We start from the raw sequence: 26316 nt of genomic DNA, 5'->3' as shown, positions 1-26316 counted from the left end.
ACAAGAAAAGTCTTTCACTTCTGTTAAAGGCTTCCAGAATTTGCTGGGGCTATAACTCACAGGGACAGAGGTTACCGCAACTGCTGTCCCTGTGAGTTCCCCTTTGTACATAGCAGGGATATTTTAATTAAACTATCCCCTGTGATATGGTTAATCGTGGCAGGGATATTTTAATTAAACTATCCCCTGTGATATGGTTAATCGTGGCAGTTCCACAAGTATTAGTGCATAAACCCCTAACAAATAAAAGATAATACCCCAACACACACTACTTATTTGTAATGGTACTCCACTGAACCTTTTATTTGGCATGATTTTAAATTATTATACCTACTGTAGTTCTGGAAATGGAGTAATCAGTCAATACATTTCAAAAATGAATAAAGTAAACATAAAAAAGCTACTGCACATCCTACATCAAATTGCTATTTTAGGTGACTGCTGCTACCTTTTTCTGAGTACTGCTGTTTTCTTAGGAAAAAAAGCAATGTATATATATCTGTGTATATAATCTATGCATACATTACACACAAAGACATAGGCGGACATAAAAAGAACCTCTATGTGGACAGTGGAAATAGCTACGAATAGAGGGATTACATTGCGTCGCTTGTCAATTTGATTTAATCTAGGGTGTCAACCACCTGCTGTATGTCCGCACGGGACACACGGGTCCAGCAAGGTGGCGGCTGTGCAGAGATCCCCGTGAGGTGGAGGCGCGCCCCCGGCCGTGTCCCCGCAGCAGCCCCCCTCTCTCTCTTCTCGCTGCTGACGTGAGCCCGGCTGTTTTCTGGCTGCACACCCGGAGCTCCGGACTCCTGTAAGTCATTGTGCAGTAGCAGCAGCAGTGCCGGAGACAGGAGGAGGTAACAGGGACGAGCGGGGTCGCTCTGCTCATCCTCTGCTTCCCCAGCACGTCCTGCCCTCTCCCTCACCCCAGTCACACCGTCTGCAGGCGCCTGTGCTATAAGCACGGTACTCCTCGGTGACTGTGTTACCCCTCTTCATCCAGCACTGGCTGCATTTACCGGGGCACAGGAGAGGTGCACGGGGGACTATAGCTCCTCTCGCCGCAGGTAATTGACAGGAGCTCGGCTATACTGTACTAATCTTGGAGCTGTGAGGACTGAGCAGCCAGGAGGGGACCGGAGTGCTGCCTTCTCCAGCAGATGCCCGCAGGTTGCTATTACAGCTCTCAGTCAAACTTGGGAATTACACAGTCAACTCCTTGTAGCGAAGCCCTGTGCCGGGAAGACGCTGCTCCTGTGCGGGGGACATTGGGATTACAGCTGCTCGCCTTGAACATCGCGGAGGTACAAAGTACGTGCCCTGAGAGCCAAGTTCCTTCACCGGATTGCTCCTCTGACTCTTGTCAGGAACTGAGAGTCAGCGCTGCCTGCTGTCAGGTGCTGGCTGGATTACATGGAAGCGTCAGGAGCCAGAAAAGGAATACATAACTCACAGTGATTCCTATCCAACTCTATAAAACCCTTCCCTTTCCACTTCCTGTGTGCGGTCCGCAGTAGCTCCCCACAGGCGGCAATCTGGAAAGGTTCGGGCGATAAATTGTCGTTTTTGCTTGTTTTTCGGGTTCTAACTTTGAGGATTATCTCATACTCCAACAGCACCCCCTGCGGTGCAGGAGATACAGGTAGTGCCACACATGTACCGCCCCCGCGGAGTTTAGAGTATGGTCATGTGATTGTGCACTGTGTTATGCGGAGCGCAAATCAGTGCTAAGGAAGCAATCTTCATGAAACAAAATATGACCTTATTTGCAATATGAATTATTACAAATGCTTTAAAATGACCCTGTGACATGTAATCTGATCAGTAACTCAATTAGGTATGTCACTTATTGAGCAATGAGTGACTCGAATTGTTTGTGAATGTAGCCTAGTGTTAAGGATTGCTCAGCTATAGTAGTTGCTGCAGCTGAGCTACAAGAAAGCCTGCCAGTGGAGCTGGACACTGTTTTTGTGGTTCCTGAGACCAAGGTGCCAGATTATCACTATGGCTGCCAGAAGAAGATGCTCTGGGCTGTTGTGGAGCCTCACTCACTACCATAACTACTATGCCAACTGCTACATCTACTGCTGCCTTCTGATTCTCATTACTGCCAGGGGTGAGTGACATCTAACAGAAAGCAGACAGTAACAGTCTTCACAGCAGTATGCATGACATGGGACTGTACAAGGTTTATGAATTACATGTTGACTAGGGGTTCACATTGATTCATCTAGAACCTAGTATTTTAGAATAATTTCTTATTTTAAAAGCAAACATGTATATCATGTGTAAATGGTATTTGTGTTTTGCTTTTTGCATAGGTTATGATGCTTTAATTTTCCTGGATCTATGCAAGGAAAATTATTAGTTACCCAATACAGCCTCATGTGACAATGAGTGTAAAACGGGGTATTTATTGTTGCAAATCTGAATATTTATTTTTCTACGCATTCTCTATTACAGTATACAGTATATCTTCTGTCACACTGGTCCAACTTGCAACTGGTTGTGTTCAAATGGAACAATAAAGCGGTTGTGATTATGGAACGTGTGATAGTACAGTTGGGATGTCATTATCTCCTTGAAGTAGCACATGTTCTTTTGTAAATTTGCTAGTTGCCATTTAGCCTTTCCGGTAAAGGTGTGACATGCTTTGCCTGGTCCCAAGAAAACATTGAGCTCAATCTACAGACACTGACGTGCATTATGAGATGTGACATACATGCTGTTCTCTGTAATTGTTGCCCCCTGTGGGTCCATCTTAGCTCATGTATATATTAAATAGGCAAATAATAAACAAAATCATAGCAACATCATGGGATATAATGTGAAGATGCAAATGTTAATTAAATATAAATTCAGTAGATGTGTCTCAACATAGGGATTTGTGCCCTGTTGAGCTTTGTCTGTTCACATTCCCACTGCCTGCTAATGTTATTTAAAGATGTGAGGCAAGCGTAGCATTGCATACTAATAGAAAGGTAAAGAGTTAATGTGATTACAAGGTCCATTTGTTGCATGATTGAAATGCAAAATGCCATACAGCTGGAAGAGTAGGGCAAACAGTTGGAGGGATGCAGAAATGTAAAATGTATCTATTTTACAGATACAGACCCACTTATACTTAAGCCCCTCAAGCAATGATAATTTTGTTTGAATTTTGGTTACTAAAATTATTCTGGGCATTGTTTACCAGCAAGAAGAAGAAAGCATAGTAAAGATTATTCTCAAGTTCACCGAGCAACCCCGTTCCACACTAATAGTTTTGTGCTAAATTTTTGCAATTTTTCTTTTTCCAAGTGTACAGACAATTTTCCCTAAATGAAACAAGGTAAACACTATCTTTAATTGTACTGTATTATATAACACAATGGATCTGTTTTCCTGATGATTATCTGTAACATCAGAGATATTACTGGGGTGTCTAAAGTGTCATTTTTGTGAGTGCAAATGACTGTTGAATGTGTGTGCCTCTTGACACACGGAAATCTCTTTGCAGTGTGTAATTTGGCCCTTTTTGCACATGGTAATTGATTTTTAAAATGATAAGGCTTTAGCATGATGCGAGAAATGCATTTATGACATACGTATATGTTGAGATAAGGTATTGGCTCTCAGAGGAAATGCATGAGTAATGTATGTGATGAAGATTAAAGACACGATCTGTTGTCATTTTTGATGATGAAATAAAAAGTGCAATCATAAGGTCAGGTTATAAGCCGTCCTCTGGCTTTTTAGAATGAAGATGCTTTAATATTTGTGCTGCCAGCAGCTACATTCCCATAAATTGATTAATCTTTTCTGCATCCTATTGTTAATGTGTTATATATAAATAATTGCTTTAGTGTTATTTTACCCACTGAAGTTGCCCTTTTTATACCAGTATGAATCATTACCTGTGAGGCATACATGACTTATACAAAGTTAAAGGCAAATGCACCATATCAAGTAGGCAGATTCTTTTCCTGCAATTAGCCAATTTGTGTACAGTTTCAATTTGCAAGTGTTTTAAATATTATTAAGTGTAATAACTCACATGATGTGGCAACAAAGCACAATGACTACATACACCTAACATGTCACATTATCATTTGGCTGAAACCAATGCCCACACTACCCTAGTGCTTTATCTACAACATTAATGGAGGATGTGCATGTTTGAAGACAAAATTATGAATAGGGTGCTAGAACCTGCTGATAAAATTCATGGAAAATTATGCTACAAAGTCCCCCTGAAACACTGATTATGTGAATAAAAGTTATGGATTCATAGTTCATGTAAAGGGTTCTGTTTATCACTGGTGGCTAAGTTACTGCATATTGCAGCGATACATAACGGCGTACCACCGCCATTTACTGTTAGGGCTGCTACGTAAGTCGTTGCAAAATCCTCCACTAGGTAACTGGGCTTAAGCTATTCACATGTGCATACTACTCTTACCTGGTGAGGGATCCACCTAAGCCTCGCTGGAGGAGTTGCACCCGATGTTAAAGGTAAGATAACGCCATATTTTGTACGACCTTGATGATGCCTGTGTCTATGGGGACAGCGGTGAGGGTATGATAAATAGTTTAAGACCGAAATTCAGATATCTGAAATTTATGGGGTTATGCTGGCCATGCATGGGACGATTGATTACACGATTTGGGCAGTTTGTACAGATTGGTCAGACCAATCGTTTGCAAATAGTTGTATTTTGAGTCTTCTGCGACCCCGATGTGCGTCCCCGCCGTCGTCTAGTTGGATCGCAGATCAGATGGTTTTGCATAGAGATCTCAACTGATTGTGTACGATGTGATGCACTTCTATGCATCTTATCCTATGATCGTAATCATCAATCGTACACCATTTGACCACATCTTATGAAGAATTTCAAGGGAAATCGTACAACTGATATTACCAACTTTGAATCTCACCGTGTATGGCCACCTTAACACTTTAATAAATTGCATGAAGATCTGTGATAGTCATTTCCAGAGGAAACTGGCATTTTCTCAAGAGTTTTGGCTTACTGCAGCTTAGTAAATAGATCCCTGTGCTTTCTGTGAGATTTCAAACATGACTTACGAATAATCTATACTACTTTGTTAGTCACCTGTTTAATGATCATGATTGATGATCCAGGCAATTTTATGTAATTGAGTAGTGCCCTTATATAATTGAATGCCTTTATTTTAAGTTTATTTTCAAAAATATATAGTGTTTCTGTGGTTTTTAATAGTGCTCTCATTTTTTAAGAAAAACAATGTTACATTTTAGGTTACTAATTGTATTGCATACTTTTTAAAAGTTTTGCCTTATAAATCAGAAAATAACTACTTTATTCTTACTATGCCAGAGGTTCCCAATCTCCGCCATTACATTCCATGTTTTAAGGATATTCATGCTTGAGTACTGTTGACTTAATTAGTACCTCATGCAATTTGATTTAACTATCTAGACTCAAGCATAGATATCCTTAAAACCTGGACTGTATTGTCAGCATTTGGGAACCTTTGCTATATGACTGTGGCTTTTCCTTAAACATATAGCAGGTTTAGATACAAATCTTATTCAGTTTGTGGACTGCAGTAATAAAAAAACAAAAAACTTTTCAGTGCTCAGATCCTTCGGTAGAACACAAGAAGCTGGGGCAATAATGTGCATTTTAGATATATCTGTTATACCGAAGTAATTTACATTTTAGGTAGTGAGGTAGAAGCAAAAATAAAAGACGTTATTTGACAGCCAAATGTTCAGGATTATTACTTATAACAGGTGCAAGCACTCAGCACTTAACTTTGAATGGTCTTGTGCAATATAGAGTAAAGGAGGTGTAGGTTAATGCACACTGTAATAGCATTTCAATTTGTTGAGTAGGATATCTGCCCACAAATTTCCAAGCATTATGGAAGTTACCTGTTGGCTAGCACTGACATTTGAGAGTTGTTGAATCTGCCCACTGTGTTTGAGACTAGATTGCTGATTTATGTCACTGAAGATATCTGGTCTCTAGATTGCAGTAAAATATATTCAGATTCTTCACTCTATACAGTCCTGCAGTTCATGAGCAGGCACTGTAATGGGTTGTAACTCCAACTACGTGGCTATTCTTTCATTGTACAGATGAATGTTAAGGTCACTTACACTTTATTTCAGCCCTCACATCCCATCCCTCATTGCTTAGGAATTAGAAGCCATTTTCTGAAATATGTTGTTGATTGAAATGATCCAGTATCTGTAAATATATTTTGCTTGGTTTTAGAGGAAGCCAACTTATTGGAGTTGGTGTCTGCACTATTTACTTGTCTTGCTCCCTATATCACATATTTTGGCTATATTACTAAAGTGCAGGTTTTTTAGAAGTGGAGTTGTTGCCCATAGCAACCAATCCAATACTAGCTATTATGTTCTATAAGGTGCTAGATAAATAAGTAGAACCTGACTGGTTGCTATGGGCAACATCTACACTTCTATAAGCCCGTACTTACAGAATGTGAGACTTTTCTATGTCTGTATAGTGCAATGAGGTAAGAAACTAGACTAAAGACCATAAATACGAAGCAACAGAGAACAAATGACATTAGATGATATACTGTATGAGAATAGATTATATAAACCGAAAGAGATGGTAAATCCTTAACAATTTTGGATGGTAAAGTATATGACAAACAATGTTGTTGTCTAACCTTTATATTAAGCACCCAGTGGTGCCCTGTTCATGTTTGAAATGAGTGAAAGGTGGCATTCTAAGGCATAGGTGTTGTAATGTACATTTATCAACTTCATTAGCAATGTACCTGTCTGTTTCAGCAGATTCACTTTTTAAAGTTCTTCCTGACCCTTTCCACTTACAAGCAGTTGCTTTAAATGAACTTTGGTATACATAAACAGGAGACACACAAACGTTTTGAGCAACAGTGCAAGGTTTAACTAATTAAAAGAAAAGATAGCAATGTCTGGCATGTATACAGTGTATATAGGGCCACATTCAGCTTGAATCACACGTCTGCGTTCGCACGCACCCAGTCGATGTCTGTGGTCTGCGCATGCGTAAGCACGACAGTGCGCGTGCGTGAATCGGTTGCTGCGATTGCGAGTGATTGACAGGAAGCGCACCGTTTGGGGGTGGAGAGGGGAGGTGGTCGGAGGAACACAGGCTGTGCATTTGAATGCTTTTACAGGGGCATGCATAATTAATCCCCTGCGACGGCAAGCTCAGGGAGGACAGAAACCTCCCGTGGAGCAGAAGGGCAAAAGCCATCTAGACTTCTGGATGGCGACCAGAAGTCTAGATGGCGACAGAAAGTTTTGCAGTTGTGAGTCAGGTCCAGCTCAACCACAAATGTGAGTATGAGTCCGATGTTACCGATGTTCTCGCTGACTTGCGGATGTATGTAATGGCAAGTGGGTGGCTTTATAAGCTGGTGGGCGTCTTGAAATAGTGCTGCAATTGCAATGCTATCGCATTCATTTGCATAATTTTGAAACGTGTGGGTACGTGCGAACACAGACGTGCGATCCTAGCTGAGTGATGCCCATAGGCCACACATAGGATCCACATTTTGTCATCTTGTTATATTGGGGGAGATGCATCAAAGCTTGGGGGAAATAAAGTAGAGAAAGATAAAATATCGACCAATCAGCTCCTAACTGTCATTTTTCAAACACAGCCTGTAACATGACGGTTAGGAACTGATTGGTCAGTACGTTATCTCTCTCCACTTCTTCTCTCTCCAAGCTTTGATAAATTTCCCCCATTATTCATTGACGTTGTTTAATAAAACATTTTCAGTTTGCCGATGTCTGAGGAAAACCAAAGTTCTTTTTTGGTCTCATTTGTAACCTCGCCTTGCATAGCGTATCTCATTGGAAAATTAGATTATGCTGTGTAAGGCTCTGCCTCGTTTATAAACAATTTTTCAATGTCGAAGCTCAATTTCATGCCCCAAGCCCCTATTTTTATTTTCTGCCCATAAACAGAAAATGTCTAGTAAGGGAGAAATCTGTGCCTGCATTGAGCATTTAAACATTTAGTAACAGCAGTTTTCTAAGAAAAAAAAATAATAGTAATGTCTCTTACCGCTGTAGACTATGTAAAGTTGACAAGCTGACTATATATATATATATATATATATAAAACCTGAAAGTCCCAAGTGGTACTCGCAAATAATATCCATCCAATTTTGCTGGGTGTCATAGACTCAAGCTATGTTGCAGAAACAGTCCACAGCATGCTGAAATATATAAAGAGAGAGCACTCACCAGCCTTCTTGATGTAGTAAAAAGAAAACTTAATAACTCACATTGTGTCACAAGTACATTAGTCAACGTTTCTGGCCACACTGGATCTTTGGCAAGACACAGGGACCACAAACATATCCCTGTGTCTTAACAAAGGGTCCAGTGTGGCCCGAAATGTCGACTAATAGACCTGTGACACAATGTGAGTTATTAAGTTTTCATTTTACTACATCAAGAAGGCTGATGAGTGCTCTCTCTTTATCACAATATATATAACATATGTATATACTGTATATATACACATACATACATACATACATACATACATACTGAGGGACTTGGTATTCAAGTAAATAAACTTGACTTCAAAAGGAGTCTAGTTTATTTCCTTGACCTTGTGTGCCACCTCTGCTGTTTACTACATTTGTTCTCTTAATATAGGCTTTTATGACTGGTTGCAGGATTGTCTATCTATCTATCTATCTATCTATCTATCTATCTATCTATCTATCTATCTATCTATCTATCTATCTATCTATCTGTTAAATAAGTGCAATGCTGAACATCAATTCCTAATTATCGGGAATCTGAACGTGCACAGGACTCATTCTGCGCATGTGCAGAGCAGATCCTGCGTGATCGCACGCAGCCTCTGCAAGGCCACTGCCTGATTGACAGGCAGAGACAATTATGGGGCGGTGCGGGTGTGGGTGCGTGTTGCAAGGCCATGATCTGTGTCTCCGGATGCAATTTCCTGGCCTTGCAACCTGGCCAATCTGCATAAGCAACTCAACTCAACTGGCCGGCACTGTCCACCATCACGACTATTGGTCGCGATGGTTATCCCAGCCTGCAAGGTTGGTCACAGTGCTGGAATCACAAATGCAGCAAGGGGTTCCATCCTCTGCTGAATCAGCCTCTTTATCTTTACACGTTCAGCCAGGGCCACATTTAGGAAGGCGGCACAGGGGGCATGTGTCCCGGTCCCCCCTCTCTCAGGGGCCACCCTTTCACATTAAATACTACTGCTGTGCTGGAGAACTGTCTGGGCTGTAAGCAGAGGAGTGGGAAGGGGCGTGTTCCAAAGAGGGGGTGGGGCTAGACAGCATATTGTACAATCCTTTTGCTCCTGTCTGCACATATCACGGGAATTAGGAAGACAGAGCTGATTCACTCCCAACTTATTGGTGGGTTAACCACTGATGTTCACCATTGATGGTACCATCAGTGGTTAACATGGATGGTATGAAACCATCCATGGTGAACCATGGATGGTTACACACACCGGTGGTCATCCATGCTCTATTACTCACAGGGCAGCAGGTAAATCAAAGGCATGGGCGGGGGTGGAGCTAAACTCTGCGTAAAAATAAACAAAAAAACATTGTGGGGCTCTGTACCATCGATGGTGGAGAACCATCAGATCTCCACCATCGATGGCAAAACCATTTACCAACGATGGTTTTTAACCATCGATGGTCATGGACATCCCAATGTTGGATTACATGCCTGCAAGGTAAGAGAGAGCGAAACTGTAATTATGTGTGTGTGTATGTGTATGTATATGTGTTTCTAAATCTCTGTGTACATGTTTGATTGTATGTGTGACCCACTACATGTGTGACCTGCTGCATATGTGACTAAACAGTATGTGTGACCCGCTGCATGCTTATCTGAACTGTTGCATGTGTAACTCTGCATATGTGACACTCTGTTGTTTAATGTGTTGGATACATTTCTCTTTTACGATGGAATTGGTCTGAAAGGCTCTTTAATATTTACCAAGTAATTCTCTCACTGGACCTGATGTCAGTGCTACATCTTTGATTGCTGCAGATCTGAGAACACATACATATGCTTTGTGCGCCATCTGCTGTAATGAGGCACCCACAGCCAGCTTCTGAGATCTGCTGCATGCGTCTGAAGACACAGCATCTGATTGATTTTGCGAACATCGCTTGGACCATCAGACATCTGGGTTACCATAAGGCTGCTCAGAATATCTGCCATAACAAAGCTGCCAAGGCCGGTGAATTTACGTTCGAAGACGCAGTTGCTGGGTTTGGCACACCCCCAAAATGCTGACAACACACTTGCATTATGTATGCACTTACCTCCCCATCACATCTGCAGTCAGACAATCAAACTGCATCTAAATCTGCGCTGAAGCCTATGTCTCAAGGCCATTGCAACATATGCGCAGTGCGACCACAAAACATCGTCCACCGAATGCGACTCTGTGTCCACCTCTGAATCAGGCCCACTATCTTTATCTTGTGAATTATGACTATGCTGATAATTTTAGACCATAGGAACCTCTCAGTTAAGTGCCCCGGGGGCCCCCAAACTTTTAATCTAGCTCTGCATTCTGCTCTGAACAATACTTAAGTCAGGGGATTTCAACAGTAGCATGATGGCACAGTGGATAGTATTGCTGCCTAACAACACTGGGATCATGGGTCCAATTCCCACCAGGATTTTGTATGTTCTGCCCGTGTTTGCAAAGGTGTTCCTCATGTTCTAAGGTTTCCTCTAACAATCCAAAAAACAAATGTATCGTTTCATTTTCCTGACAAAAAGAATCCTAGTTTGTGTCTGTGTCCTCGTATATGTGTGTAGGGAATATAGATTGTAATCTCTACTGTGGCAGGGACTGAAATGAATTACTAAATATTCTGTGTAAAGTGCTGAATAATATGTGAGCGTAGTATAAAAAAACGAAATAAACAGTACGATATTTCACAATTGATCATCAAAGTGGCAAGCCTTTTTTATTGTAAATGTATTAATAGTAACATTGTATTAATTAATACCTGCAAAGTACAGAATGTATCAATTCTGTTACCGAGAATCCTGGAAGTTTGCAACAATAGTATGCAACTTTTTGCCTAAATAATAATATGATGATTTCGACATTTACAGTCAATGTAACAAAATTCCATTCCTGACATTCCAGAAACTAAATGCTGATTATGATAATAATTTGCTTTTAACAACTGCAAATTGTTTAATGAAACTATACTGAAATTTCAGTTGTGTTTTGTGCTATTCTAACTTTACTTGCAGATGCTCATTGCGGTGTGTTCTTCAGGAAGTCGGATTGATGCATTTTACTAATGAGAATGGATGTAGGTACAGTGGTGTATCTCTAATGGGTGCTGTGTGTGCGGGGCACACTGGCCCCCAGGTCCATAAGGGCCCCGCAGCGCACACCCTGCACCCATATCTTTTGTTAAACTTACCTGTCCGTGATCCCGTGTCGGGTGTCAGCGCTGCTCAGAACACCAGAAAATGCCCACTGCGGTCATTTTACCGGTGTTCTGCACATGCGCAGTAGATTCCGGGCACACTCTAGTGCCCAGAGTTTACTTCACATGCACAGAACACAGGAAAATGGCCACGGACATTTTTCCGGCGTTCTGCACATGCGCAGTAGATTCCGGGCACAATCTAGTGCCCGGAGTCTACTAAGGCTCCAGTGGCTGGCCAGCCATGTCAGTCGACTGCCAGCCGCCGGGGAGAGAGGAGGGGGCCCAGCACGGGGAGTGCACACGGGCCCCCTCCTCTCTTAAGATGCCCCTGTGTATGTATGTAGGCATATTTATTTTTATTTTACCCATTTAAACTACTGGGTAAGTGCAAGAGGAAATCTTAAACATTGTGAAGCACTAAAAACTTCAATTGTGTTTAAAATGCTGCCTGCATGGAATAGGCTGTCTGTCAGTATTGATGAATGCTCTATTCGATCACAACAGACACTGGATGATTGATCTCATATATGTAATTTTTTGGATTAATTAACTTTTAGAATTCTGTTTGAAATTGGATGGTCAATTTTGTGTGAAATTAGCCCTTAATGTCTTATGCACATAGTTATTCTGCTCCCATATGAACTTTGACCACCTCCAGTATATGTGTATTGAGATAGGGCTCATTTCGGCTTGTGAAGTTGTTCAAATAACTTTCTCCACATTATTTTAATTATCTATTTGTTTTCTATTGTTTTGCTGATGATGTGTAATTTTGCAAACCTAAATCAGACAGTTGCTGTCTGTACATTCCCACTTGTGTCTACATACACTGTGGCATTAATCCATGCATCTACTCTATGTTGCTGTGCATTCCATTCACCGTACTGTGCACACAGCTTAACCTGGTGTAAAAATAGAGATCACTAAGTTTTATAGTAATAGCCGCATTAGTAAACACAGACAAGGCTTGACTCACCAAAAATAGAAGAAAAAGCATTTATGGTGCACCAAGCATTCCAAAGTGTATGGTTGGTAGGTTGTGTTGTTGGCAGGTTTTATTTACTATAGCGATCAGCAATTTGTATTTTTATAGCTACATATGTGCTAAATGCCAGTGTGCACACACACAGTACCTACAGATGATTTTGTGTGAGAAAATATATTGTAATGTAAGAGGAATGTAAATGTAAATGAGAGTTTTAGATTTTTGATTAATTAAAACTACCATATTGCATTTGTAAGAGTTCTCAGGCAGTGCTTATAGTGATTAAAGGCTAGCAGCTGATACCGCTACATGCTGGTTAGATGGAATAGTAGGTTTTACATATGAATCTGTTAGTCAGTTAATGCAGTTACTGGAGGGAAAGGATCAGACTGCTAGCGTAGACTAAAAAAAGGAAATCGTGTTTCAACAGTCACTAAGCGCACTTCACTTGTGTCATGTTTTCATATCACCTTTGACAGCTTATTGCTTACTTAGTAAATACGACTAAAATAAAGTCAAACATGACTGTGAGCTGGGCATAATCCTGTTTGTTTTCTTTATAGCTTCACTTTATTTGGTTTAAAGTTGATCTTTTTATTTGATATCGCCCCAGGGTTTTAGAGCAGAGCTGTGACACGAGCATATTGGGAATGTTATTTATTAGCATTTTACAATTTATTTAGCTAGAACCCTGACATTGTGTAGAAGGCTGTTTATAATTTACATAGTAAAGGCTATAAATTGCTAGAATGATGAATAACTCAAGTCAGGTGGGAACGCTGGTTGAATAGGAGAAAGCTTGCAGTGTAGGGAATATTGTACAGTTCATGTTAATGGAACACACTTGGTGCCATTGAGAGTAAATGCATGCCTAGTGATAAAATGTAACAGCAACTCAGTGTACTTTTAACTATAGTAGCAGAAGCATAATTTACAGCGGTCAAGGCATGGATGCACTGTTAATTAAATCTTATTATTATTACATTTTATTTATAGGGCGCCACAAGTGGTCCGCAGCACCGTACATACAGTAAATCTTATCTTTTTTTATTTAGTTTGTTTTTGTTTTCCATCTCCCAGCGTGGTAGTTGTGTACACATGCATGTCTGTAATGAAAGTGTTGTGAGATTGTCACCTAAAAACCAAAGAACTGTTTTGTGAGTGTGGATCTGTGTGCATTTTTTTGTGGCTAGTGAAATGTGGAATAAAACTCCCTGTCTGCTAATATGTTGTATTTAGCACAAGACAGCAGATGAATGTGCATAATATCATGATTAGTTCTGTAGTAATGCTTCATTTATGCAACATCTTTGTACTAGTTGATGAAAGTAAAATAACATAGGAAGTACCATGTTATAAAACAAAGAAATCACCACCAAAGACTTAAATGTATTTGTTTAGAAACATCGTCCCTCTTCTAGTCTTCCTCCAACCCTTAAATTCCTCCTACACATATGGGCTCAATACTCTATTACATTTTCCATCACCTCCCCCATTTCACCCCTTACTCCAATTTGGAATAATCCCAATTTTCCACCAGGCTCACAATCAACTTGCATGAGGCCGTGGACAACAGTGTCCCTTAAATTTCCTACTGAAGTTAGCTCACGCAGACTTTGACTCCCCCTCTCAACTCTAAAATTCCAATCTCCTGCCCACCCCCTTAGCCCCTATGAATATTACCAAATAAGGCACTTTCTAAGCTCCATGCCACAGGCTGTACTTAACTGTGACCTCATTCCTTTTGAACGTTTCTGCAGGCACCACCCCATGTCCAATGGAATGATTCTCATTGATTCTGTTCTTCCTGATCGAAGCCCTCACGAATCCTCCTGGGAGGCAGACCTCAGCCCCCCACCTGATGAGGAGGCCTGGGATGACATGAGCCTGGCAATTGCTAAATCCTCCATTTCCATCTGCCTTAAAGAAACTTCTTATAAATGATATTACTGCTGGTACTATACTCCAGTATGGCTCGCTCTTAAATGTTTCCCTCTGCTTCGCCCCCCTGCTGGAGAAACTGTGGCCTTCGGGGTGCCCTCGCTTATATTTGGTGGACCTGTCCAGTCCTTGAGCCATTTTAAACTTTGGTGCATACTCTTTTGAGATCTGTGGTTTCTTCCTCCTAATTTACCCCCTCCTGATCTTTGTAAACATTCTGTTAAATTGCTGTCCCAAATTCTAGTGGCCACTGAAAGTTTGATAGCTTGCAACTGGAAGAACCCTCTTCAATTGCCCTTATTTACCTGAAATCCCAAATTTGGCATATAGCGGCAATGGAAAATGTTACCTATTATCTCCATGGCAGAGGCCATACGTTCACTCCGGTGTGGGCTCCATGACTTTCTTAAGAGGGCACTTCATCATCTCTGATTCCTGAACTCACTATCTCTGTTAGACCGATGCACAATGAGAGGGTTCCTTGCCCTGATTCTTCCTTGCTAAATATCTTTGGAAAGGTACTACTTCTCGTTTTTCTTATCTTCAACCTTCTACCTCACGTGGAACGTCCTTCCTCACTCTAATGTTTCTGCTCCAATAATTAGTGCTTCGATAGGAATGAATGGTGTGATCGCAGTATGCACCATAGCGTATGGAGTCACGGGGAATCGCATGGCTCGTGCGTGTTTGTGGCGTGATCAGCCACAAGGTAAGTGGACGCATCTGTTGGAGGATAGAAAAAATAATGTAAGTAATAGTTGTCTTGTTTGTAATAAAAGATATGCCAAGATGGAAGAAAATAATGCTTTATTAAATCTCCCCTTGCGGTTATTTGCATATTCCAAAAGTTTACATGGTGAGCAATAGTAGTAACACAGTAATCGAACATATTGCATGGAACACGTTGGAGTCCGTGTCTCACAAATCAAAGCAGAAAATTGATTCATATGTCAAAACAAGTGTTATATACTTTGTTTACAGTATGTTGATACATCACTCTCAAACTGTTACAACAATCACAGTCTGATAAAAACATATGTTTATTTATATACTGTAAATGCATGACTGGCAGCCAGAGAAAAGGTGGTTAAAACTTGTAGCATTATCATTATTTGCTTTTTCATTTGTATGTGAAAAGAAATTATAATTGGTGTGACACTGCATAATTTGTGCTTGCTAGGCACGTATATGCATGGTTTAATTTGATATGCTTTTTATTATAGGTAATGATTTGATCTGATCTTAATGCAGACTTATTTATGTATTGAATCCAAAACAAGCTAGTACATTTTCCTGCAGAGCAGTGTTTCTCAACACTGCAGAAACCAGGATCCTAGATGTTGCTACCTGCATGACTTCGCTGCACACAGTATAAACAACTGGCAGGAAAGAGAGGGAGGGGGTTAAGGTATATCAAACATATACAAGGGGAATGACAACATGTTACACTTATCATTTCAGTTTCCTGTGTTAGTAAAACTAGAATGTTTGTTTTTTAAAAAGGAAGAGTTAAGTGGTTTACAAAACATTTACAGGTATGTACAAACCTTCAAAAGCCATAGAGGGGCTAGAGTCATAACTCATATGAAGTTGTTACCACCCAGAAACACCCATAACATGGATAGTGTGCTCCATCTACAGCTGGATAAATGCATACGCATTAGCGTTCTTTGTTTGTGTGTATATATTTCTGATCCGGCACATGCACAGTCGCCACTTCCTTGTGTGCATACGTAGAATATCCGTCCACATTTCTACTTGTGTCTGACTCTAGATCTTACTTTCAAGAGTTTATTTACACATGCATTTGGCTTGAATAAGGTTCCAGTTTTGTCACAGAGAATAGTAGAAAGGGAGGAAATAATAAATAATGAAAAGTTGGCAAACAAGATGCCAAATACCAAATGTATCTTATTCCTCAACCCCCCCCCCCCCTCCATTATGACAGTTACAGGAGGGATGACAGCTGGAAGACCAATGGTAGAGCCATAGTGGCTGAGTTAGGAGCAAAGAAACGGAGCAGCTTTGTGTCTGCACAAGCCATGTTGCAATGCAAGGGGTACAAATACATTTCTTTTTTTTTTGCATGTAGGTCACATACTGGTTACATTTGCATGTAGCACAGAAATACCAAGTCCTCAGCCAGGACTTGCCCCTCACAATGCTAAGGCCGAGGGCAAATAAATGACACCTGAGAAGCCGCTGCACTGATCTCTGCTCACACCTATGTAGACTGCAAACATAAGTCGGCATCTAACGACACATCCTGCAAAGCATGGCTTATTTGGCTAAATTAATTGGCACCTAAAGCACAGGGCTGATTCTGAGTTGCATGCTGCTTGACCTCTTTAGCCTATTCTGCCATAGTAATGTATGTGTCATTATGCTAATGCCAGTATTAGCCCTTGTCCTGGTGTGTAAGGGTACATCCGGGTGTGCAAGAACTGAGATACCCACTTTGAGCATCTTCAGATGCTGTACTGTAATATTACCACCAGCGGTCACTCCATCAAAACCTGCTCTATGATAGGTGCCCTGGGACTGATTCTGAGTAACACACAATGCTGATATTCACAGATTTAAGCAATTTTTTTTATATTATTATAAAACCAAAATTTTCAATTTATTAATTCTAGTTCCAGAAACATTAAAGATGAAGATCAATTTGCATAACGGTGTGTTTCGTTCTGATCGAAATGAAATAGTAAACACGTGACCAATATGAGTGAGTACAAATGAACACACTTTATTTACAAGTAACAAACAAACAATAAACAAACAACATACAAAGTATACAGTATACTCAACTTTTGTCTATGTATTCTGATGACACCGGTAATTCATCATCTCCAACATAAGTTGTACTTCATCTTATCTTCTGGGGAGCCCTCGTTTCACAATGCCCAGGTAGTTCAATTTACATTGCAGGGATCCTATCTGCAGACTTAGATCCATGCATGAGCTAAAGGGTCCTTTGTGTACCTTTTGATTATATACCCTAGTCTGGGGTGTTGGCTTTCCGGATATTAAGCCCATATTAATTACAAACTAGGTAAGCACTGATTGGTCCAGCATAGCATTGACCAAACTTATCTCTCTTGCACATGCTCCGTAAGCGCTAAGATATATTCAAAGAGATACAGTAATGCCATATCCTAGTAACTCTAGAGATAAACTGTTTCAAAGCTCCTTTGTGTGTAGAGTATGGACATCACTAACAGTTACCCATAATGCATAGCTTCTCTACACATCTTACGATGGTCATTCCAATGGAATGTAGCTAACTACTAATAAGAACAAGTAAGGCATGAATGGCTCATTATACTTCTAGTAGTGGAAATGGCAGGTTGAGCTAGGCCCCTCAAATTATGGCTTATTTGACCCCAAAAGGTTATATCTGACAATTCTGTCCATAGACTGCAACTATAGTACAATCTCTTTTCAAACCTCAAAGAGGCCTAGAAAGGGGTATATGTGTCTGTTACTTCTATGCCTATGTAGAAATTAACTATTTAATCCACTGATTACACAATTAAATAATTTTTAAATATTTTCTGCAATGAATAAAGTATCTGCACACTTAAGGCGGGTATTCACTTGCCGATTAAAATGAGCGATTGAACAATATCATTATCATTCAATCGCTCATTAATCATGCACAAATCAGGCATGAAAATGTCGGAAACAAACAGAGATGCATGCTCCTGCTGGTCGTTTCTGACATCAATCATCGCCTGAACATGCCGGTCAATCTGCCAATAACGACAGATAGACCATGTTCAGGGATGAGGGAGAGTGCCTACACTGAATGACATATAGTTCAGTGTAGGCACTGCACAGTACAATGAACGACTGAATGATAATGATATCATTATCGTTCAGTCTTTTCATCGTTCAGTCTTTTCATTGTACGCACCTTTATCCAGGGTGTGCAAGCTGCTATAAATCTTGTATCAACTTGGGTTATGGCACCTATCTTTCTGAGTACCGACACCTTCCTTACTGAGTACCAACCCCTTCGTTTCTGAGTACCTACCCCTTCCTTAATGAGTACCGGCACTTTTTTTTCATAGTAAGAAAGCACTTCTAAGGGGTATCTCAAAATGTATGATGACAAATGAGCACTACCCAGCATTCATATACTTTTAGAAATGGTTAAAATGGGGTGTACTCAATACTACTCCTGGCCAAAACTCCAAAAGACTCCTGGCCAAAAGACTAAGCAGACAGACTGAAGCTGGCAAGTGAGAAATTATCTTGTAGTCACAAAAGCGATACTCACTCTAAACAATTGCTGTAGCAGTGAAAGACAGTGACCAAATAAAAGTGTACCCTGGCATATGTCAGGAGTCCAACATTCCTTGGAGGAGACATGATAGGGTGTTGTAGATACCTTTTATATTGTTGATCAGAAATAACCATTTAATTTCTAATTTAGGGCCTGATTCAGCAGATTTGGGAATAGGGGGCTTGATTCAGCAATCCCAATTATAAGGAATCTGTGCATGTGCAGAACGGGTCCTGCGTGATCACAAGCAGGCCACTGTATGCCTCTGTCTGACTGACAGGCAGAGGCGTATACAGGGAGGTGCAGGGACAGCTGGCATTTCCGGAAAAGGGGTCATGCTGTACCCGTATTCCAGAAGTGGCAAGGCCAGGATCTCAGTCCATGGACGAAGATTTCTGGCCTCGCACGATGGTGATCCCGGTCTGCCACCTCGGTTGCAGCGCTAGGTTCGCAGATGCAGCAGACACCTCCTGCTGCATTACCATATTAGCAAAGATGGAATTGCAAAGCTGCTTGTGTGCTGCTTTGCAATTCCGTCCTCTGCTGATTCAGGCTCAGAGTACGATAGAGCACGTAACTATGTACCTGGGCAAACCACGTTGCAATGCAAGGGGTGCAAATACATACATTATTTTGCATGCAGGGTAAATACTGGCTGCTTTTGCATGTAGCCCACAAATGCTGGACAGCTTTATTCTTACACTGCAATTTAGATTTCAGCTTGGACACATCTCTCTCAAATCTAATGTTGTGTACACTCTAGACAATATTTTTATTGATTTGGCTGATTCCGACACATCGGTACGACAAATCGTGTATTGTGTACCCACTATCACGATTCCGATGCGCGCTCCCATGGGTCGTCTGTCGCATCCTGAGATCTTTTATACAGAAAGATATGAGGATGTCGCTAGCGATGCCATGCTGCCGAATGCAGCATGGCCCCTGCTACTCCCCCGCCATCGCTCTGTTGTATGCACTTGCCAGGACACCTGCCGAAAATGGTCACCACCCACCGTTGCCGCTCACAAACAGTTCCTGCCTGTCAATCAGGAATAAACCTTCACTGTGAGCAGCAATGTTAAAATAACAGTGAAACGGCATGCACAGTGCGGCTCAGACGCATGTGATAATTGCCGAACTGCGTAAACATCAGCATTGCATCCATCTTTAAATCAGGCCCTTAATGTGGCTGGTATTAGGTGAACAAATGCACATTCCACATGTCATTACAAGGGAAGTTCTATTGTTTTGATCCATCATTTGAATGTTTGATAAGAAAACATCTCCATAGCAACAAAAATGTACTAGAAAAGATTCATGACTTCATCTGGAGGATCCTCCTAATGAAGTCCTGAACCTATTTAACGGACAACATGCGTTGAGTGAGACCTCCTGTAGGACTGTTCTAGTTATACTGCTTTACCACTCCTGATGTTCAGATAAGCTCTACTACTCTAATTTAGATGTACGTTTTGTATGTGTGTGTAATAATTTGTTTTAAACGTGTTACACCATACTTTATTTCTACTCTACATATTGTTGATATCCCTGAGACTATGGAACCCTAGGATTGGTTTGGTCCTCTTGCTATAAAAATAGACCTGAAGATGTTAAAAAGGCTCATATAGGCAAAAAAGTTTTTTTTTTCCCCTATACATGGTACATTGGCACTTTCGGATTTTTTGGATCACGTTGATAGTTTCACCAATAAGTTACACTAGGAGGCGCTTGTTATCTAATTTTTCCACATATTGTGTGTGTGTGCGACTGTGCGTGTATAGTAAATGTATATTTTATATATATATATATATATATATATATATATATAAATCCATTGGTGACTCTTCAATCAAAAAGAGGGCACTCACCATAATATAGTGAAAAAAGGTAAAACTTTTAATATAGTTACTTCATCTCAGTAAAGCAATACGGTCATCATAATTCACTTTTCGCCGGCAATTGAATACGGCCCTAAAAATGAAGTGGCTGAGACTAAGGGCTAAATGTAATAGGGTGAGAGTTTAGATAATGTGAGAGTTTAGCAGTAAACTGACTTTGGAAGAATTTTATCTTCAAAATGGGAAAACATCTGGATGAGATTTTAAATCGTGAGAGATTTTGAGTCTGAAAAACATGAGCATTTGCTCTGTTGCTTTGTTCTCGGACTCTATTACATTGGCTGAGTTTAAAAAGTGTGAGAAAACGCTCACATTTTCTAAACTCTCACCCTATTACATTTTGCCCCAAGAGTGAAGCTGTAGTATTGGTCACTGTAGTATTTGTCTTCCTTTTACATGCATAATTGTTAACCTAATATCTATTTCAGAACCACATTTCAAATAGGGGGTCTGTTTTATTGAACATTGGAGGAGCTAGAGACACAATCCAGAAGAAGCTATAAGTGGAGGAGTATGTTATAAATTATATTTCAGTGGGGTAAAAAGCAAGATATTTAGGTGTCTATTTATTATAGGCCAAAGCCTTATTGCTAGGTTTTGCCAGCTGTAGCTTCCGCAAGTAAAGGGGCCTATCCATTAGCAGATCTTTCTCTAACGATGAAAGACAAAAGATTATCCCTTGAAAAATCCTGGGGCTGCGGTGACAGATATCTGCAATGTACATGACAGATTTTTGAGAATGACGAACGATATTGCATGACCTCATTCAGGGAGTGGATTTTTTTAATGTGTCTATGAATTTTCATTAAAAATATAGTTCGTCGTTTACCGCTTATAAACTGCCAGATATTTCTAATATCTGGCAGCGATAAGCAATAATTGACCAACATGTTGGAGAGACGAAAGACACAATTTATCGGCTACGGGAGTGCGCATCTGTCATCGTTCAGGGCCTATCAATTAGCAGATAAATTAGCATTCAATTTATCTGCTAATGGATAGGCCCCTTAACAAGTATCACTGAAGTACACTACAAACACAACTGCAAACCTTTTTCTGAAATCTACATCTATTCAAAATAGAAGAAAAAAAATACTTCATTCTTTAAATAAATAAAAAAATCTGTATTTTTGAACTATTTCATTTATTTTTTACACAGAAATATATTTATTTTTTTAACAAATATATATATTTTTCTTTAAACCATTTGGAACTGTGTAAGTACAAACTAGCTAAACCGGTCAGCGTGGCCCTGTGAAGTAAACTTTTACTGCTCTGGGCCAGTACCGCTGAGTATTGCTCAGTTTTTAAAGGTCTATTGCAGTGATGGTTCATTTTTTTGTCGATAGAAACTCAGCCTTAACACCGCATTTTAATACATTGTCATGATAATCTTTTTGGCAGACTCTAAAAACTGCATATGAAATTATTAATTCATCTTCGCCTTTGTCTTGTAATATCATGCAGACCAGCACTTGCTTTTTTCCTTTAGCCTTCCTGAATTGATTTCCTCTTTGTCAACTGTACGTGTGTGTGTGTGTGTATGCTGGATAGAGCAAGTATTCAATATGAGCACTGCATGCAAAGTTGGCAGCAAGGCTGCTATGTGAGAGGAGGAGGAATTAGAGCCGTTGCGTTTTGGCACTTTATGATTTCTGGAATATATGATTGGAATTCATCAGACTCTTCGTAAAATTATAGATTGGAGCAATGGATAATGACTGGCTAGCAAAAGAGTGAAATATATAACTCAAAATATATTCTATTAACATACTGTACTTATTACAGTTATAGAAACATGTACCATTGTATTGGAATCACAGGAGTAAGAGTGGATTAGGAGACTGTACTATTTTAGCCTTCTACATGTGGGGTTATCTAATTCTTGTATAGATAACAAATGATGTGACCAAAATTTATGGGGTTTACAATTCAAAGCAGCAGGATGTCAATCTAATAAGAGTCATCATACTTGAATAACATTATGCAAAACAGTGGAATTACAAAATTTGCGCTATAAAATATCTTGAAATCATGGCAAAGTCAATCCTCAAATGCAACTTGGTGGGAGATTTATCAAAGCTTGGAGAGAGATAAAGTGGAGAGAGAAGTTTCTTAAGGTTACTTATTACCATGTATCATCAGGAAACAAATAAAATAAAAAAGGGGAATATAAAATAAAAAAGGGGAATAAGTAAATTAGCACCCCTGTTTCAAATATCCAAATCCTTAAAATGATTTGGAACAAGGGCAACAGAATAAACAGAATAAATGCAGATTTGATAATGAACACATCTTTTGCTGTCACAAGGCATTCAAAGAAGTTGTATTTTTCCTGTACATCATAAAAATGCCTAGTAGCATGTTCATTTTTCATTAAATTGAACAAAATGCCCACCGAATCTTTCCCTAAGCTGAGGCTTATGGAGCAGATTGTATGTCATGTGCATGTGTATTAGAGTGGCACAAAAGACGGTTGTTAGGATGTGGTAGATGATGAACGTCCCAGTAGGCCTCGAACATCAAAAACAAATGAAAATGTGGAAAAATTTAGAAAATTGATCGAATTGACTGAATCCGAATGATAGCAATGGTAAACATCAACAAAAAACTGTTAGGCAAATTTTGCATCAAGATCTTAACATGACAAAAGGTTTTGCTAAGATGGTTCCAAGACTTCTCTTGAAAGTGAATTTGTATTTGTACAGACATTTTGGAACAAATTCAAGCAGATTCACATTTTTTAGATAAAGTTATTACCTGTGATAAAACATGGATCTTCCAGTAAGATCCTGAGACAAAACGCCTGTCCATACACTGGAAAACACCATCATCACCATCATCAAAGCAAATCCAAATTCAAAGCCATGTTAATTGTTTTCTTTGATACCAAGGGTGTTATTTTGGAAGACTGGGCACCAGAAGGTGCAACAGTGAATCAGCATTACAACAAAAATGTTCTAGCAACTTTGCGGGAAAAAATCTGAACAAAGACTCCAGAATTGTGGATAAATGGTTTCATCCTCCATCAGGACAATGCACCAGCCCACACAACTCTCTCTGTGAAGTAGTTTTTGCAGTCCAAGAACACCCTCTATACTCGCCAGACCTAGCACCATGTGACTTCTTTCTTCTCCCTAATATCAAATCTGTACTCAAGGGAACCCGTTTTGCATCAGTTACTGAGGTAAAGAACAAAACAACTGAGCTGTTTAGACAGCTGACAGATAATGAGCAACAGCATGGCATTGACCAATGGAAAATAAGAATGCAGCGGTGTGTGGATGCAGAAGGGGAGTACATAGAATGGAGTTAAAATGTTCTTCATATAATTAAACATAAATTAGAACATCGGTCTTGTTATTTAATAGACACACCTTGTACATTCTATAAAGAACACTGGGCCTGATCAGAGATGGACGGTATTGCACAGCCACACACAAGCGGCTGTGCAATACCGTCCATCTAAAATGTTAATGCTGTAGGAGGCTTCTGAAGAGAAGAGACGCCTCCTGTCAGCAACTAACTGTGATCCCAGCGCTGCATCCAAGGTCCCGATGTTTCCCACCATCGGCCAGCAGAGTAAGCCTCAGCTCACGCAGACTGCTAATGCCTGGCTGCTAGTGAGGCAAGGAAGTCTGCATCCATGGACCCAGATTCTGGCCTCAGCACTCCCAGAAAACGAGAGTGACACGCCCCCGTTTTGAGGATATGCAGTCCGTCCACACACCGCCCCCCCAGACGCTTCTGACTGTCAATCAGGCAGAGGCTTGGGGGAACTGTGTGCGAGATTGCAGGACCCGTTCTGTACATGTGCAGAGCGGGTCCTGTGCAAACTCAGACTCTGAAACATTGGAGACGTGCGCTAACCATCAGGTTAGCCTACATCTCTGAATCAGGGCCTCTGTGCGCCAAATCAGCACCTGTGGTATTGTAGAGGCTACTTTACTTTTTCAAATCATGTTTAGGAATGTATTTACTTGATGTGCAAAATCCCATGTGCCAAGTATGATGTTAGTGTACTGCCGTGCCAGTATCTAGTCTGTGGCGAGATGAACAGCTCTGCCTGTTATGCAGGGCATGGGCCAATGCTCTGAAAAGCTCAGCCAAGTGTACTTTTTATAGACCTTCTGGTGTTACAAAATAATGGCTAATGCAATGACAGTGAGAACTAGAGAAAGCAGAGTAGCAATTAATCTACCTTGAAAATTCCATTTGAAATTCAAGTCTTCATTTTAATGCAGTCTTATTTCCTTAAAACATCAGCGGCTTGAAGTTGATTGACTTTGGAGTATTACTCTGGGAAACTGCCACTTTTTTTTCTACTGCTGCCTTTCAATTATAACCTTGATTCTTGCTTTGAAATAATTTTTTACTCTTTTTAATGTTTTCATTTTGCAAATAAGTGTACCATTTTTCTTTGTTATTTTCTTAAACATATGGGATATGCAAATTCAATATATATTTGTATTTATGAAAAACTAGTTTATGCAGACTCCCTGTGTAAAGAAGTTACAGAAGTATACAAATAAATTACATTAATGTATCTTGTATTCTAAAATCTTTAAATAAAGATTGTGTTAAAAACAGAATTATACCATCAGTTAGGAGAACTGACAAGGGATTGAGGCAGAATAGAAGGGATGTAGTTTAAATCCTGGTGGTTGGGATGTCGGCGCTCAGAATGCCGGCACTGGAATCCCGACACCAGTCAGAATCCCGGCATTGTCATCCTGACCGCTGGCATCCTTGGACTCTTCTTTCCCAATTTAAAACATTGATAGGCTAGGTTAGACTGGATAACTTGAGTTGGAAAAACAACAGTTGTATATAAATAGGAAGTAATTATAAATAAATGTGTGGTAGGAGGATAAATCCATAATAGCAGCCAAAAGTTAGTTCACCACTATTTGGAAAAAGCATACTAAGGGGTATGTTTACTAAGGTGCAGGTCTTTAGAATTGGAGATGTTGCCCACAACAATCAGATTCTACTTATCATTTATCTAGCACCGTCTAGAAGATAATAATAGCTGACTATTGACATTCACAATTTTGACAGCCTGACAATGTCAACATTGTGAATGTCTACATTTGACATATCGACCTTCTGTTCATGTCTACATTTAGATGTTGACATTTTGAATGTCGACATCCTAAACGTCGGCATGTGTACCACATCAGATGTTACAGCTTTGTACCAATAGTATATTTACCAGATTTATCAGGCTTACATTAGAATTTGTTTTGAAAGCAAAATATACTTTTGATCTTAAAATTTGAATGCAATCATATTATAATAATAAAAATACTCATGAATGTAATAGGCATAACTCTCCCTTAAGGCCCCCATACATCAGAGATGGATTGCAGCAATCGTGCAATTTGCAATCGATTGTGTATAAAAATGTGCAATGTATGGGCTTCACAGATCGCAGATTGCAACCAAAAAGTGATTGGAATTGTTTAATCAGATTGTCCAACATGTTGGATTTCACAGATCGATTGGGGCTGTAGATTGCTAGTGTATGGACATGATCAGCAGATTTGCAGACCGTTTCTAGCAAAATGATGGGCCTTTCAAGATTGCCAGATCTGTGATTCTCTGCAATCGATCTGCAAATCACTGAAAAAGATCTGTAGTGTATGGGCGCAGATTGCTCGATTGGGAAATCCTAAGATCGGGCAATAAATCTTCAAATTGTTCAGCTGTGGCTT

At 40.1% G+C, this 26316-nt stretch overlaps 1 protein-coding gene across 2 annotated transcripts in view; it reads left to right on the top strand.

Annotated features, from left to right (window-relative positions):
- The first annotated feature begins 771 nt into the window (after nt 1-771).
- The window catches only part of TMEM132E (transmembrane protein 132E), a 481530-nt gene continuing 455985 nt past the window's right edge, over nt 772-26316 (top strand). The window contains exon 1 of one of the 2 annotated variants that reach the window (XM_088445953.1): nt 772-2125. In XM_088445953.1, the coding sequence (XP_088302079.1) occupies nt 2014-2125 (112 nt within the window). In that variant the 5' untranslated portion in view covers nt 772-2013. Of the gene's footprint in view, nt 2126-2841; nt 3341-26316 lie in introns of those variants that run through there. The other variant, XM_088445954.1, reaches the window with a different exon arrangement.

The sequence above is a fragment of the Taudactylus pleione genome, unplaced genomic scaffold (genome assembly GCF_031769625.1).
Source record: "Taudactylus pleione unplaced genomic scaffold, aTauple2 ptg000391l, whole genome shotgun sequence".
In the NCBI taxonomy this organism is placed as follows: Eukaryota; Metazoa; Chordata; class Amphibia; order Anura; family Myobatrachidae; genus Taudactylus; species Taudactylus pleione.
The sequence above is the reverse complement of the archived record's forward strand: the minus strand, read 5'-3'. Positions and strand labels throughout refer to the sequence as shown.